General features: G+C 37.4%; 1 protein-coding gene across 1 annotated transcript; it reads left to right on the forward strand.

Annotated features, from left to right (window-relative positions):
* Positions 1 to 9,269: 9,269 nt before the first annotated feature.
* LOC149154334 (uncharacterized) lies at positions 9,270 to 10,016 on the forward strand. The gene has a single exon (XM_089444118.1). It carries the CDS (start codon positions 9,270 to 9,272, stop codon positions 10,014 to 10,016), a length of 747 nt encoding a protein of 248 aa, XP_089300244.1.
* Positions 10,017 to 18,017: the final 8,001 nt, after the last annotated feature.

Raw genomic sequence — 18,017 nt, forward strand, 5'->3', positions numbered from 1 at the left:
AAGGGATGGATCATTCGAGGGAATAGCAAGAAAAGAAGGGGGTGTTGGGGAACTTGGAAGGTGAGTGACAACATGAAAGAGGGTGACTGCATTTCCCAAGGGACTGAGATGCAGAGAAGATAAGGTTGAGGAAAAAAATTGTTTTCGTCATTAGTATTTCCAAATGTAATCAGAAGCACATTGGGAGTGTTTCTGGGAACAATAATTCAGTAGTTGTTCATTGAGATGAAATGTAGCAATTGATTGTTGCGTTAGACATTGCAAGTAGACTTTGATTTTGGTAGTACATTTTGGACTTCCTGGGAAGGAGGTGAATCCTAGTATTACTTTGAGTGTGTAGGTGTGGGCCTCTAGATTCCCTTTCATTGAGGCAGACATCGTATCCTTTTATTTGTTGGTTAGAGAAAATGAGCATATGTATATATGTGTATATTATTATAAATACTATATCAAGTTGTGTTTATAAAGCTCCATAGGCAATATGCTTATTTATTGATTGAAGCGAATATGCATAAGTATGTTTGTTTTTCATTGTAAATACGACATCGAGTTATGTTATAAATCTATATGAATAGTTTGTTTTTTTAGTAGCGTCATCAAACATCGACGATGGTGTTACCCCAAGGGGGAGCAGTTTGTAACAACCTCGGGTTCATTTTCAACGTAAAAAAATAAGACCAAGCATATGGGACATGTATTCCAAGTTGAATGGTGGGAATACATTATAGTGGGCATCACTTGTGGTTTATTAGTGGCTATGGATATTGGAAAATGCATTGGAAAAGGAAAAGAGTCAATAAATAGAAATTTAATATAAGAAATAAAGGAAAGTAGGAGAAAAGGAAGGTGAAGATACACAAATAAGCATGCAAGGGAAACTAGGGAGAAAATGAGGAAAATTAAAGAAAAATGAGACATCAATTGTTAAAAAGAATCTAAGAAACAGTTGACAACATTTTTCTCAGCTTTTGATTAGTATCATAAATCGAACTCCAAGATGACGAGTAAGAACTTGGAAAAGAAAAAAAGGAAAGCAAGGGTGCACAAGAGGAAGTTTGGACAACAACAAGTAAGGATAGAAACTAGTTGTGGATTGTAGGTAACAATGTGTATGTGAGATTTAACATGTTTGGATTTGAATGCATTGTGCATGCATGGGTTAATTTTTTATGTTTGTTTTCATTGGCATGGTATTTTCTTGGATTGATAGTGGTTTTAGCCTTTCATTTTAATTTCTTGGATAGCCATGGTGTTGTGGGTTCCTTATTTTGGTTTAATATTTGGATGGCTATTAGAATTAGATCCTTGTTGAGGTGGTCCCAGGAAAGTTCCAAAGGTTCAAGGGTTGAGATGGGATTTCTCCTGGAACTTTTGATGAATGGGTGGAGATAAGAAATTACCTCTAGAGCTGGTGAAGGAATTCATAGGTATCCAAGCTTGTTTATTTTTAGTGATTTATAGACCAGTTTAGGTGAAACCATTGTGGTTGAGGGTTGAGGTAGTTTCGCCTTTGGAAGCCCTAATTGGTTCTTTTTTGGTTTAACCCATATTATTCAACACTCATGCTTGGAATATGGCAACAGGGTGATTTGATGAAAGAGAGATTTGGTTCAGACCAATCTATGGTGGGGTGGAAGATGGAAGTCCCTGACTTGGTTGGGTTTTGCATCTGTTAATATAAGTTATTTTCTTATTGTGATTGATGTGAACTTGTATTGGTTATTATGTTGATCTTATGGTTGGTTTGTCATGGATTATATTTTTTTTATATGTTGGTTATATGGATGGTTATATGATGTGTTGTTGCTGTGGATCTTGTTCATGATTTGATACGTTATTGAATGATTACGAAATGCATGGGCTAATAAGTGTTGTTGTTGCTAGTTTGATAGGGCATTGAGCCTTCTTCACAATTCTCTAATGAAGTTTAGAAGTTTATGATCATATATGCATTCATGACCTATGACTACTATGCTTACAACGTGTTTGACGAAATGTCTATTATGTGACTGGTATGTTTTGAGTAAGATATAGCCCTAGTTTTGATTTTTTATACTTGTTATCTTATTAGACCTTATTCTGGAATGTACTGGGCAATTATGGGCAGTGGTTTGTATGCCAGACCTAAAAATGTGGCATATATCTCACCACCACATGCACATAACTAGAATATTTTTGTCATAACCGCATGTAAGAAGGCTTGTGGGTGTGGTTGAAGCGTTCCAACCACATTCACAGTGTGTTAAGGGTGTGGTTAGGATGTAAAGTGTATGGAAAGAATTTCGAGCTCATGGATTGATCACTAGGGTTGGTTGTCAAACTCTTGAGTCATCTAGTGTTCCTCAGGGGTGGAAGGCGGGTGGCAATAAGTGTTACAGTTAGTAGCCCCCACTTCCACAACTGGAACTTGGATGTTGGGTCATGCCATAGCAACTCTCAGCTCATGTTTACCTAGAGAGCTTGTAAAAGCGGGTAAATGTGGGATGGGCTAATTACAGTGACTTGTGCAAGATTTGAGGACAAAGAAGGACTTTGAAATTGACTAAGTGTGAGATAAAAGGCACACGAGAGTAAGAGCATATAACAGGTCTCATACATGATCCCACAAGCATATAAACCCGAGCACATGACATGAAGACAAATAGTACCCAAAACCAACAACCATATATTGAAACGAGAGTAAAACAACACTTATCTCTAACTATGACACTTAATATGTACCTTTATGAAACAAGTGTTGAGTGCAACCAAAAGGTACGCTATGCCATAAGAAAGTATCCAACACATGTTCTAATAATAAATAGAATAATTTAGTGCGAGAGAGTGTGTTGGAGTTGCCTCTAGAATGTGTTTTATGGTGTTGTTTAAGATGTCTAAAAAAAATGAAAGTGGCACATGAAAGAGTGAAAGTGACACATGTTACAATGAAAGAAAGAAAAAGCAACACTTGCAAAAGATAAGGTAAGAAAAAAATGAAACTCACTGAGAAGATGGGGCATTTGCAACTACGAGTGAGAGAATGCTGCTTATACTCCAACAATGCACATAGTTGAAAAGTGAAAGATGAATTTAAATATGAGCTCTGGACTCGACCATTTGAATAGGGAGAGCAGACATGCAATTAGGGCTAATATTGGTGAGTGCACTTAGTGCATGTCAAGAAAATAGGAGCCATGATTGAATTGACTAACTTGAAGGAGTACCTTCTCACTATTAACAAAGAGAGTGTAATAACTATCTGTAGAGGATTTCCTTACACTGTCACATTCCATAAGGATTGCACAGTCTCTTTCTCTAGGGAATACGCAAACATTGTCCATGAGGGTAGTGCAAGCACATCCACAAAAAATGTGCAGTCATTATCATCAAGGACTACACATTGCTTGACTTCCAAGGGTTCACATTGATTGCTAAGATTTCTTAGAAGAAGTATGTTATACAAGCTTTATAATATAAGCATGTAGAAGAGTGTCACTTCAACACATAGAATTCTTAAAGGAAGACTTTAACACTTGAACAACATGACCAAAACAATGTAAGATATCAAATGGGAATTGTATACTCAAAACAAGAAATCTAGTGAAGAAACCCCAAAAGTACATGAAAAAGAAACCTAAAAATGAAAAGTGTAGATGTTGTAATATTTTTTTTTTTGGGGGGGTTGGGGGGGGGGGGGTTGTAAATTTTCAACATTTTTTAAAAATGGTAGAAAATCCAATAAAAGCCAATTTTGTTTGGTGCAAAAAATGCCCTGAAAACAAAAGTGTTGATGCTAGAATAAATTCTTCTTCTTCTTTTTTTCATGGTAAAATTTCAACACTCTTTTAGAATAGTAGTAAAATATAATTTAGTTTTTTGCAAAAAACACCCTGAAAATGAAAAATGTTGATGCTGGAATAACATTTTTTTTGGGTAAATTTTCAACATTTTTTAATAATGAAGTTAAAGATAAAATATAATGACTCTGAAAATCTTAAAATTCCAACAATTTTCAAGCATGGCATTGAATATAAAATATCATGTCTCTAAAAATCCTTAAAATTCCAACAATTTTCAGCCAGTGTTAAAGAAAAAATATTTATAATTATTTTAAACCATAACATTAATGATAAAACATCATGACTTAGAAAAACCTTAAAATTTTGACAATATTTCAACCATGGAATTAAAACCAAAGATTATGACTACAAAAAACCTTAAGTTTTCAACATATTTCAACCATGGAATTATGGAAAAAAATTATGACTAAAAGAATTTACAAAATGAATGTCTGAATGAGAGAGTCATTATACCAAGGGTTATTTCTTTTTTTAATTCCTAAAGTATAGCGATTTTAAAATCTTAGCCTAAGACAACTTGACACATTGCAACAAAAATTTAAAAATCAACCATAAAGTTGACATGCAATGTAGGAGAAGTCAACCCATTGTAATGAAAACTTAAATACTAACCATGAAATTGACACATTGTGGGAGCAGACTCGATCAATTATAACAAAAACTTAAAAAAAAACTATCAAATTAACACATAATGGAATTGGATTGCGAGTCGAAAATGAACACGGACCTTGCAAAGAAAAACATAATAATAATAATAAATCAAACAAAATAATAAATAAATATATATAAATGAAAAATACAAAAGAAAACAAAAATTAAAACATTGGAAAAAATAAAAACTAAAACTAACACGCACAAAAAACACAAAAAGTTAAAAAAAATCATAAGTAAATAAAAATATATATGAAAACATTAAAAATAAAGAAAAATAAAAAACATAACCCCAAAAAAAATCAAATATGAAAAAAAAAGATATTAAAAAAGACAAAAAAAATTCAAACATAAAGAAAAAATTATAATATAAATTAAAAAAAAATATAAATTTAAAATTAAGAAAATTAAAATTAAAAAAATAATAAAAATAGTTTAAAATAATACAAAATTGAGGCCTCGTAGGCCCTATGTGGGGCAAAGGAAATTCTAGGAATCTCCTTTCCCTACCCGAGGCTTGTGGGGTCTCGTTGTCGTTGTTGTTGTTTTTTAATTATTTTAAAAAACTATTGTTTTCTCAATATTTTTATTATGTTTTAATATATATATATATATATATATATATATATAATTTTAATTTTATTTTTTTTTAATGTGTTTCTAATTTTTAAATTCTTAATTTAATATTTTTTTATACTGTTATTTTTTCCAAAAAACTTGTTTTCATTTTATTTATTTATTTTTATTTTTACTTAAAATTTTATCTGAATCATTTTTCTAGGAAAAAAAATAACTTCAAATGTCATCGTCTTTGGATATAAAATTTGTGAAATTGCTTTTTTGTTACAACTTGTTTTTTTTCCCAATTGTTTCACTAAAATCTTTTATTTAACATGTATTTTTTAGTGAAAAGGTTCTGAAATACGTATTTTTCAAATTGTATCTATATGCAAAATGTGCATTTTTTGTCGAGTTCTTAAAATCGTTATTTTTTAGTGACAATTATTTTATTTGTATTAAAGTATTAATTAACTATATATAAATATATAAAATATCCTAAACTCAAAATATTAATGTTATTGTTTTTTTAAAACTTTGCCAAAAAAATAGAATTTTCATTTAAAAAAACATTGCAAAAAAAACAAAAACAATATGTTTGGAAAACCCTTAAAAACCAAACATCTTAGGGTGAAAAACGAGAAGAGGAAAAAGTCAACTTGATAAATGGTTAAATAATCAACATTTAAAAAACGAATGTGTGCATACTTAGGACAGAAGAAAATTTAAAGTGTGAAAAATATGTCTTTAAGAAAAATGTTGATGTTTTTCAAAATCCGCATGAAAATCACTAACATTTAAAAAAAAATATCCACACTTAACACATTAGATAATTTAAAGTGTAAAAAGCAATTCATCTAAAGGAAGGTTAAAACTTTTAAAAAATGGCATGAAAATAACTAACATTTAAAAAAAATGTCCGTACCTGATACATAAGAAAATTTAAAGTGTCAAAAATAAGCCCTCTAAAAAAAGGGGTTGATGTTGCATCAACACTTTTCAAAATCAATGTCAAAATCACTAGTATTTAAAAAAATATTCATATCTAATACATAAGAAAAATTAAAGTGTCAAAAATGAGCTCCAAAAAAAAGGTGTATTCTAAATTCAACACTTTTCAAAATTAGATGATTTTTTGCTACCTCAAAAAAATGGTTACTCGGTACAGTTACCATTTGATAGTTTATATTGTTCCAAGCATGACCTTAATGGTTTGAAATAAAAGATGGCATGACCATAAGGAGGCGCCAAAGTTTCGACGTATGGAAAATTTTGGAGGGTGTTTGTCGCAGTGACAAAAACTTAAATGTGTGAATATGTAGATCAGCAATGCCAGAGTCTTTTCCAGTGAGCTTGTAATGCCTTTGCATGAATATCCTAAATTTTGAATGTGTGAATGTGGAAAGTGTTGAAAGCTCGAGGTATATGGTGGAGAGGCTTTTGAAAATACATGACCAAATGTATGGTGGGTGCTTCATATTTTTACATGCATAAAATTTAAAGTTTCAAAAATAATTTCAATTCACATTTTGTAAAGTGACTTCATAAAAATGGCTCAAATAAATTTAAGACATGGAAAAGGAACATAGAAGGCACTTTGATCTACAATGGACTTTGGAAATACGTATGTGATGGTGATGTTAAACCAGACAAACCTACAAATATAAACTCACTAGCTAAATGGGAGAACAAGAATGCAAAGGCATTAGCATTAATTAAATCTTCAATTAATGATGAAATGTATGTTCATATATAAAATTCTTTTAATGCATGGTCTTCTTGGAAAAAATTTAAATATTTATTTATACACAACTAGAATCAAAGGATGTAGAGCTCGGAGAATGGAGCAGGTTAGGGTTTCGAAACCAGGGCCCTGTTCGGAACCGCGCACAGGTCACGGGTAGGCTGTATTGATGTCAGGATCCAAGAACAGCTGTAGGCGCAGGGTCAGCTCTTTTGGCCTAAGAAACTGGCAGGTGGAGGTGGATTTTTCTCGGCGAAAGTTTTTTCCCGGCTTTTGATTTTAGATGTTTTTACTACAGTTGGTTGCTGTTTACCCTCGCCCTTTTCCGTTTCCCTAACAGTCGCGAAAGAAAGGAGCGTTTGGACTGTTGGCTGTCGTTTGCTAGCATCGGAACAGACCTTAACCATGGTAAATCCCGCCGACCTCGTTGACCTGGATCCGGAGCCGGAAGATATCCTCTCCATGTGGGGGAAGGATATCACTGCTCAAAATGTAGAACATTACTTTGGAGCTATCGAACTGTCCAGACTGGAAGCACTAACACAGGCGGGGGAAAAACCCTCTTTCCTTTTCCAAGGTGGAGATCCGAGCAGCGGGGATTTCACATCCAGTTTTTCGGCTTTCCCCAAGCAGGTGGGAAGTGATAATGCGGTGGTCGGAACAAACGAGGAGGGTTTTCATCCGGACCCAAAAGGGAAAGCTGTACCAGGCCGTTTTGCGCACTCAAAAGGTTTTGAAGAGATAGCACATTTGGGGCTTTCGTCAGGTTTTGGTCTCCCTGGGGATCCAAGGGGTCTTCCCACACTATCTAGGGTCTCTTTGCCAAGAGACTCCCCACCACAGAAAGGAGTTTTCGCCAGAGGTCTCGGTGAACGCTCGGCGGGGGAGCGAGAGGGCTTCAATGCTTCGACAGCTGGGCTAACACCTCTAGGGTTTCAAGATACGGGCATCGCTGGTCAGCATCAGACATTGCCGGAGATAGAACCCCATGTGGGCTCTGTGCAGACGAACCCAGCTCGAAATGAAGTGCGCAGGGGAGCTAGGGCAACGGAGGAAGAGTTAAGAAGCAAAGGGGCAAAGAGAAGACCGCAAAGACCTATTGGATCTCAGGTGATAGATGGTAATCTGATCTTGGGAATGGAGGTATCCATTGAAGAATCCCTAGCTGTTGCAGAATGTACCTTGGTCGGGAGAGCTCGAGGTAAGAGATTCTCCTCGAAATTTCTTCAAGCATGGGGTGAAAATTGTTTTGTTTCGGAAAGACCATTACAGTTTGAAGCTCAATGTCTTGCAAAAGGATGGTTTAAGCTTAGGTTCATAGATAAGGCCTCGGCAGAATGGGTCTCCCAACGAAATTGGCACATTGGGCACATTCCCGTCCTGTTGAAGAAATGGTCCCCCCTTTTTGATGCTATTAAGGAGCGAACGGATGAGTTCCCTGTGTGGGTGAGAGCTCCGGGGCTCCCATCTTTCCTTTGGACAGAAGCGGTCTTCAAATCTATTGGGGATAGGTTGGGGGTTTTCATGGAAGCTGATATGACTTTTCTGGAGACGAAAAATAGAGCGATGGCTCGTATGCTGGTACTTCTCAATCCGAGTGGAGGCCTGGCACAAAAAATCAATCTACAGTATAAAGATTATGTTTTCGAGCAGATACTTGACTATGAACACCTGCCGTTTAGGTGCAACCGCTGCCATGAATACGGGCACTTGGCCCAGGACTGCCCACAACATAGAAGAAGGAGACGCTTCTGGAGGACTTCTGTATACAGAGAACCTACATCTATCCCTTCACCGAGACTGGAGGAGCAAGAAATTCTGGAAAAGGGAGGTACAGAGCAGATGGAGATGGACGAAACTCTTTTGGATCCTCTGCCTGATTCGGACAAACACCAAGAGGCGGCTCAGATCAAGGTCCCACATCAGGCGGAAGCTGTGGAAGAGAACGAGAAAGGAACAGAAGCCGTGGAGGAGGATGCCAAGGAAACTCCTACAGAACATCACCCTCCTGGCGACAATGAAATGGGTATGTGCTCAGGGATCCCTGTCTCATCCTGTTTTTCTCCTGAGCATAAATTAACTACTTTGCATGCTTCATCCCCTTTCTCTCCTTCGCATCAAAATAATAATATTAAAAATATGGAACATGAGATGATAACCACGGGTGTAGACTCTATCTCTGAGGCTCTTCCATCTCTTGATATAAATTGCGAAGAGAACTGGCCTCCACTCTCCAACCCCGCTTCTCGTACCCCTTGCCCTTATAACCTGAGATCCTTGGGGGGGAAGACTGATTTTCCAGGGGTTATTGGTGGTCTGGGGCAGTCTTCCCTACAGTGCTGCTCAAAAAACAAGAGAGGTAGGAAATTGGACATGTCCAAGGCAAAACTTAAAGCAAAATTGGATGTTGCAGATGGCAAACAGTATTCTATCCCCGGGGTTCTTAGAGCAGCGCAACCCCCTGTCGATGTTTTGAAATGATCCTGACATCCTGGAACTGCAGAGGTTTAGCCAGTAAACCTAAAAAACTGGCTTTGAAGGAGTGGGTCCTTAATTCAAAAGCTGATGTTATTTTTTTGCAAGAGACCCTGGGGAAAGCCTCTGAGATTGAATCTATGCTCCAAACCCTCCTGCCAGGCTGGATCTTCTCGGCTATTGACTCATCTGGTCACTCGGGGGGCATTGCTATTGGAACCAAAGAAGGTCGGGTGAAGGTCATTAACCATTGGGGGATGAAACAGGTTATGGGAATGGAGGTTAGTTCTCCCGATTTCTCTTTTCCCATCAATATTGTCAATATCTATGGGCCTTGTCAGGATAGGGAATTTTTTTGGGCTGATTTGATGTCAAAATCGGTTTTGAAATCATCCTTGCTGATTATGGGGGGTGATTTCAACTTCTCCATGGGTAGAGCCGAAGCATGGGGTCCATCAGCTAGGGAAGATCCCCTCACAGCGTTCTTCTTTAACCTCTTAACGGAAAATAATCTCATAGATCCTTCCCCGATCAAACTAAAGCCCACTTGGAGGAACCGGAGGTCAGGGGAGGACCGGATCGCCAAAAGACTAGATCGTTTTCTGTTATCTGAGTCTTTAGCCGCAAAAGCTCCTCTCCTCAAGCAGTGGGTAGAGGAAGTAGGGAACTCGGACCATTTCCCTGTTTTTCTTGAACTCACTTTTCCTCCCCCAAAACCTCCTGCGCCCTTTAAGTTCAATTCATCCTAGCTCCATGACCCTTCATATAGTAACCTGTTTAAAGAGACCTGGATCCACCCAGTTCATAACTCAGGTGAGGATAAGAGTTTCCTGTTTATGGAGAACCTCAAAAGATTGAAGAAAGCGACAATCTCCTGGGCAAAGGACAGGAAACTGAATCAAAATGAGGAATTGAATAAAATCAGGGAGGAGCTGAAGCAGTTGGAAAGCACTGAGGAAGATGGTTATTCTACGCAGGCCTCTAAGGACAGAATTCTTCACCTAGAGAAACAGCTAAACAAAATCCTCTTGGATAAGGAAGAAGAATGGAGGCTTAAGAGTAGGGCTATCTGGCTAAAATCAGGGGATGAAAATACAAGGTTTTTCCACAATTTTGCCAAAGGCAGGAAATCTGTAAATACCATTTGGAGTCTCAAAGATGAAGAAGGGAGGGAAGTCAAATCTTTCCCTGAGCTATCTGGCTTAGGACAGAGACATTTCCTGAAAATTTTCTCTGACCCGGGAGAGGCTACCATTGCAGAAGTCATAAGAACAGCTCAATGTTTCCCCAGGTTCATTGAGGAGGATGAAGCAGAAGACCTTACAATTCCGGTGTCCAAGGAGGAGGTGGAAGCTGCCATGAAGCTTATGGGTAAGGATAAAAGTCCAGGTCCTGATGGATGGACTGTAGAACTCTTTCTCCACTTTTTTGATCTTATAGGTTCTGAGATTACTGAGGTAGTAGAAGAGTCAAGACAGAAAGGAGAAGTCTACAAACCTTTTAACTCTACCTTTATTGCTCTCATTCCTAAGAAGGATGATCCGGAGAGTTTTGAAGATTTCAGACCAATTTCCTTGTGTAACTGTATTTATAAGATTATTGCAAAGGTCATTGCTCTCAGAATTGTCCCTATCCTGTCAAGGAATATATCAATGGAACAATTTGGTTTCCTGGATGGTAGACAAATCCATGAAGCAATTGGAGTAGCCCAAGAGGTTATTCATAGTGTCAGATTGAAGAAAAAAAAGGGAGCAGTCATCAAAATTGATCTCTCAAAAGCATATGATAGAATAAGCTGGCTCTACATCCGGATGTTGCTTACTCATGTGGGCTTCAATTACTCCTTTATCAGCTGGATTATGGGCTGCATCACAAATGTCAGTTTTGCAGTATTGATCAATGGGGCAGCTTCCTCATTTTTTAACAGTCAAAGAGGCCTCAGACAAGGATGTCCGCTATGTTGGAAATAATACTGAGAGGGGGGGGTGAATCAGTATTATCAGATCAATCAAACTTTTTCAATTTCATGCTCAGAAACATATACGCTACTTAAATTAAGTGAACCCGCGTGTACACGCTACTGTGTCTAATGAAACTCGCGTATATCCAGAGATCTTATAATTCAGTTATCTTAATCTTCAGTAAATGCAACAGATCATTATTAAGCATATTAACAGTAAACAGGTGCAGAATAACAGAACAGAACATCACACAAGAGCCACACACATGAACACAAAGATATAAGGTGGAAACCCAATGTGGGTGAAAACCACCTGCTGCAAGTCATCTCAATATTCTTCTTAATAAGAAAATCCTTTTACAATATTTGTACTGGTGCAGTCTTATACCAGTACGGGAGCTACAACCCCCTTTGCTCTTGTACTAGCCGATCCATTTACTAGTACGCAGGCTGCTACCTGCTACAATGCTCCAAAGATCTCCTTTAGCTTTTGTACTAGCTTAGATACTAGTACGTAGGTGCTTGCCTACAATCTTCTCACCTCCAGGTACCACATTTCATCAATTTTCAGACTGGATACACTGAAGCACAACACATAATCTGTAAGGCCACTTTTCATCCAATTTTCATACTGGACCCATAACTATCATTGAAGCTCAAAACAGTCATCAAACTTTGAATCACTGAAACCCTGTTAACAACAGTCACCAGAACACAGAGTAGACACGGAACTCTGTAGTAACCATCAGATCCATCTGCAACTTCAAATATCAAGCTTTACAATGTATACGCTATTTCGATGAATCAAACCCGCGTGTATACGCTCTTTTATCAAAGACAACCCGCGTACAGATCTAAAAATAATTTCTCATAACTTGCAGCTGTACCAGACATCAGTCATACTCATAACACTTATAGAACAATTCATGCGTCAGTATGTAGATCTAGAATAAGCATCATAAAGATAGTTCATTTCAAACCATTTGATCCCGATCTCGCCTTAGATCTAGTTCTCCATCAACAGGTGAGATCTCTCCTTAGCTCAGATCAAGCAATGCATCATCAACCCATAACCCTGCATACTGGATCTAATGCTTCATCAGATATTCAAGACATTTCAGATACACTTGCCTAATGATTTCCTTCTCCTTATATAGCCTTAGGCCTTGTTCAATACCAAGGGCCACAACCATAGAAATCCAATACCATCAACTTTAAAACTAGGGATCAACACGTCCGTCGAGACACCAAGGTCCAAAACCATAGGCACAACTTCCAAGGACTAACCGCCATGGACCAAAATGTACTTTTCCTTATACACGCGCTTTTACTGAATCCAACCTGCGTGTACACGCGACTTGGGCTTAACGAACCTGCGTGTATTAACTTTCTCTTCTTCTTATAGTCTGATCATCAATTCCTTGCTGCTGACCTTCTGTACTATGATTTGTCATCAGTGAGGTTTGCCATCAAGGACAACACTTATCTCATAATGCCAACAATCTCCCCCTTTGGACTTGATGGCAAAGCTAACTTGTCACACTTAGAATTATCATCTGATTCCTTTGAGCTGTCCTCCATCAGTCACATCTGATATCTCTTCTGAAGATTCATCATCTGATTCGTTTGAGCTGTCATCAGTCACATCTGATATCTCTTCTGAAGATTCACCCAGTTATACATAAGTGAGATATTCTTCTATGAGAGGGTTGCCATCAAGTACAACACATGCATCATAATGCCAACACGCTATCCCCTCTCCTGTTCCTTCTTGTGGCAGAAGGCCTAAGCAGATTGATCCACAAAGCCAGAAGAGAGGAGAAGGTAAAAGGTATTGAGGTAGCAGTCAATCTTTATATCACTCACTTACTTTTTGTTGATGATATATTGATTTTCACCAATGGATCTCTCAATGAACTAAAGGAATTAAAATGCATTTTTGATCTTTTTCTGAAAGCTACTGGAATGCAGATAAATTCTCGTAAATCTCAAGTATGTGTGGCAGATTTTGAAAGAAGAGAGAGGGATAGAATGGCCAATCTCTTCCCTTTCCCCATTCAAGCTCTGGATTCCCCTTTCAAATATCTGGGATTCTGGTTAAAACCAGCCTCATACAAAAAAGAGGACTGGAATTGGCTTGTAGCTAAAATAGAAGCCAGAATATCACACTGGAGCTTCAGGTGGCTCTCCAGAGCAGGCAGATTGACCCTTATCAAATCAGTTCTGTTAGCCATCCCTGTATACTGGGCTGCTTTGACTTGGATTCCCAAAGGAGTAATGGAGAAAATCAGAAGAATTTGTTGTAGATTTCTTTGGGCAGGTACAAATGAGGCCTCGGTACTGCCTTGGGTAGCCTGGGACAAAGTAGCTAGGCCAAAAGATTGGGGTGGATGGGGTATTAAAAGACTCCCTGAGTTCAGCCTATCACTAGCAGCAAAATCGGGGTGGAGATTAATAACTATGGAGAATCTGTGGACTAGGGTGGTGAAAAGGAAGTACATCGATCCAGTCCCCTTGGAAGATTGGATTCGGAGTCAAAACAAGAAGATAAAGAATTCCTCTGCCATCTGGAAGGTCACGGTGGAAGCCTTTTCAGTAATTGAACAAGGATTAGCTTGGAAAGTGGGGGATGGAAAACAGGTTCGTATTGGCAGAGACCCCTGGGTAGGGTGCAATGAAGATTATGCCCTGTCCCCAGGGCTTCTAGGACACTTAGACAGCATAGGTATTACCTCCCTAAATCAGGTGGAGAAAGTGGGCCAATCTACCTTATGGGGACAGGCATGGCAGGGTGTCGATGATTTAGGAATAAATGCCAGATGGAAGAATGAGTGGGAGGTTTACCTCAAAGAACTACAGCGCTCAAATGTAAGGATTAAAGAGGAACCAGACCGCCTGATGTGGGCACAAGGTAAAACCGGGGACTACTCTCCCAAAGAAGGATACTCTTTTCTAATGAGTAAGAAGGGTTGGGGAGAACCAGTCTGGTGGGCAAAAAATATTTGGAAACTCAAGAGTCCAGCAAAGGCCAGGCTCTTTCTATGGTGTATTCTAAGAAGGAAGATCCCAACATGGGATATTTTACAAGCTAGGTTTCTAGCAGGGCCTGGGCGATGTCCCCTGTGCAAGACAGAAGAGGAAACCATTTGTCATCTTTTTACATCCTGCGCAGTCTCCAAAAGGATTTGGGAGGAAGTTATTTCCATGCTCAAGGTAAAAGCACAGTGGGGTCCTGAACCAATGGAAGAGGCTTGGAGGAAATGGTGGCATAATTATCCGGAGGGGAACATGAGAAATCTGCCCCTGGTTTTCTTTTGGGGTGTTTGGTTGGCAAGAAACAAATTCCTGTTTCAAGACAAGGATACCCCCATCTCCATCACTGCTTCCAATGTAGCAGCCATATACTCAGCCATCCCGCCTCCAGAAGCTAGAAATCCCAAAAACAAACAAAAACAAATCAATATACAGGAAGGCATTCCGTGGGCTTTTTTCGATGGGGCATCCCAAAACAATAAGGCAGGAGCGGGCATGTGCATACACATAAACTCAGAACATTCTTTAAAAGCATCTGTAGGGTTGGGTACAGGCACAAATAACTATGCTGAATTGTCTGCCTTACGCTTTCTCTTATGCTGGCTTCTTCACAGAAATATCAACACGGTTCAAACCTTTGGGGACTCACTAAATGTCATTAAATGGGTCAATGGAAACGCAACTTGTCAAAATCAAATACTGAAGACTCTTGTTGATGAAATTAACTTTTTAAAAGCTTCTTTTAACAGTTTCACTATATGCCACATCTACAGGGACAAGAATGAAGACGCAGACAAACTTTCTAAGGCTGGTCTTCAACAGGATCTGGGCAGATGGACAGTTGAAGAAATCACACAGGGACAGTCACACTTCACTCATCAGCCTCCTTATTCTCTGCCACAGTGAATACAGTACATAGACATTTTTGACAGCGGCTTCTCAGTTTATTTCATTGATGATGTACATATACGTTTTATATTTATTTTTCTGCGGTATATAGTCTTTTTTCATGCTTATGTATACAGCAAAACTATATAACATTACTACTGTCTATATCTTTTTGACACAACCAGACTTTTAAAACTTTTGTTGTGAGGGGTTGTTTTCCTTCATCGAAGGAGACCCCAGAACCTACGGTTTTCAGATTTGTGTTGGTATTTTGTCGCCTCCTGTGGGGAGGAGAACTGATAGTGCTTTTGGCACGGCTGTAACAGCTCACAATGTGAACAAAACAGAAACTTTAGAGCCCCCTTGTCGGCTCAAGAACACAACAGAATGTAAACTTTTTATGTCAATAAAAAAAAGTTGTGCTTTTTTCTCCGGAAAAAAAAAACTAGAATCAAAGATAGTTGATCATTAATTGAAGTTGCTTCAATAGAAACTGATGGAAGGGGGAGATGTACATGAGTACATTTATAGACTTAAGAAGATTAAGAAGGAAATAAAAAAGGCTAGTTTTCAAGCAGTAGAAGATAGCTTCATGAATACTATTTTTCTGGTTTGCCTACTTTGTATAAAAATTTCATGGAAATGTTATAGGTGACTGGAAAGCTAAAGAAACTAAAATTTTGTGATTTAAATGAAATTGTAGCTCAACATGACAAAACTTTTGGACAGAAGAAATATGTTGCAGAAGATGTCTTTTTTATAGAAGCTAGCACTAGGAAATCTTCAGTTGAAAGTTTGAGAGAAAAAGGAATTCAAATGAATAATAGAGGGTGCAATAATTGAAATCAAGGATCATATAGAGGCCAAGGCCATGGTCAAAGTCAAGGAAGAGGCAACAATTTCAGTAGAGGAAACAATTTTGGAAGTGGCAATAGTTTAGGAAGAGGACAAAGCCAAGGCAAAGGAAAAGATTCAATCAAGTTGTTTGTAAACGATGTGACAGAGTTGGTCAGTATGTTAAATACTGTCAAAATCATATTAAAAAATCTCAATTTTTAAACATGGTTTGGCACAATTCACTAATGATCAAGAGGATGATGCTTAAAAATATGTCTTCACTACGCTTCAAAGTTCATAATCAACATCCTTACAAGTCTACACATATCTTAAAAGTGATTATGAAGATTCTTGGATCTTAGATGCAGGGGATACATAACATATGATTTTTTGACATGACTTCTTTTTTACTTTTCAACAGTTTCAACTCAATTCAATTTTTCTAGTAGATAATACAAGACATACTCCTTGTGGAAAAGGTGTAGTAAAAGTTTCTATTCCTGGAATTGGAGAAAAATTAATTTCTAATCTTTAGTATGTGCCAACCTTCATGAATAATTTGTTGGAATTAGTAACAATTGAACAAGTAGGACATTAGTTTATTATGGAATATGGCTTAGTAAAAATAAATTCCATCAAACATAATATTAAGACAGTCATGACTGATTATGAAGATGAAAAACTTCTAAGGGTGAAATGAATAGTCATTCCATGAAAGTCTGAATTTGCAAGAGCAACAAGTGCAGTTATTTCACCTATAAGGTTGTGGCATGTTAGATATAGGAATTTAAAACTTGAAAGTGTCTCTCTCAACTTCAAAAGTAGGGAATGGTTAAAGGACTTCCAAATTTTAAGAAATAAAATGCAAGATGTGAAGCTTGCATTTATGGGAAACAAACTTAGGATACTTTTCCAACAAGTTCATGGTGTGCAAACAGGTGTTTGCAATTGGTTCATAGTGGCATTTTTGGACATCTACAGGCTTATTTAGGAGGTTGTAAATATTTTTTACTCTTCAGTGGTGATTTTAGTAGAATTAGTTGGGTCTATTTTTGGGAACAAAAGTTAGAAACCTTTCAAAATTTCAATACTTTTTTCCAACTTGTTGAGAATGAAGTTAAAGAGAAAATTGGCACTCTCAGTACAAATAATGGAGGGGAATTCATTTCCAATGAATTCCAAACTTACTTTAGGGAAAATGGTATCAAAAGATAGTTTACAAATGTCTACACTGCACAACAGAATGGAGTAGCAGAGAGAATGAATTGTGCATTATAAGGGATGATGAGATCCATGTTAACTTTCAAAAATTTAAGTCCTACATACTAGACAAAGGCAATACATACACAAGTCTACTTAAGGACCATATCTCTCACTGGTTCTTTGGTTGGAATTACACCATATGAAGCATTGTTTGGTTTCAATCCTTGAGTCAAAAATCTCATAGTTTTCGGTTCAATATGCTATGCCTTAGTTCTGAAAGAAAAGTGAAAGAAGCTTGATTCACAATGTTTGAAACATACATTGATTGGATATTCTAATGAGAATAAGGGTTATTATATTATGTCTAATGGAAATCATATTGTTAGCATATATGTTATATTTGATGAAACAGAAAGCAAGAGTTCCATAAAGATAGAAAGTATCCTACAAAAATTTAAAACTAAGGGTGATACAAAGAAAAGAAAAATGCAAAATCAATGAAGTACACAACATTGGTATGAGATTGAATGGCCTTCTTTAGAAAATGATTGATCCATCTCACCTGCCTCATATGGATCATCCAAATATTATGGTACTTCATATGAACCTTCTAGTAGTAGTTCATCTGACAGTGATTTTCCACCCCATAAAGCCTCATATGATCAAATAACATCTATTTATATCAATCAAATTTATAATCATGGGTCATTCAACTTTTGAAGGATGTTAGGCGAGATGAACAAAACAAAATTGGAATAGGAAGTTCACAAAGAAATGAAGAAATTGTTTCCTTAATAACAAATGATTTTACTAATCCCTCCACATACAA

Source organism: Pinus tabuliformis, chromosome 9, assembly GCF_031772625.1.
Source record: "Pinus tabuliformis cultivar Carrire ecotype Pingquan chromosome 9, CPIR1, whole genome shotgun sequence".
NCBI classification, from domain to species: Eukaryota; Viridiplantae; Streptophyta; class Pinopsida; order Pinales; family Pinaceae; genus Pinus; species Pinus tabuliformis.

Excerpts from the sequence above, each read along its gene's own strand:
- LOC149154334 (XM_089444118.1), top strand. The coding sequence starts at position 9,270 with ATGATCCTGACATCCTGGAACTGCAGAGGTTTAGCCAGTAAACCTAAA.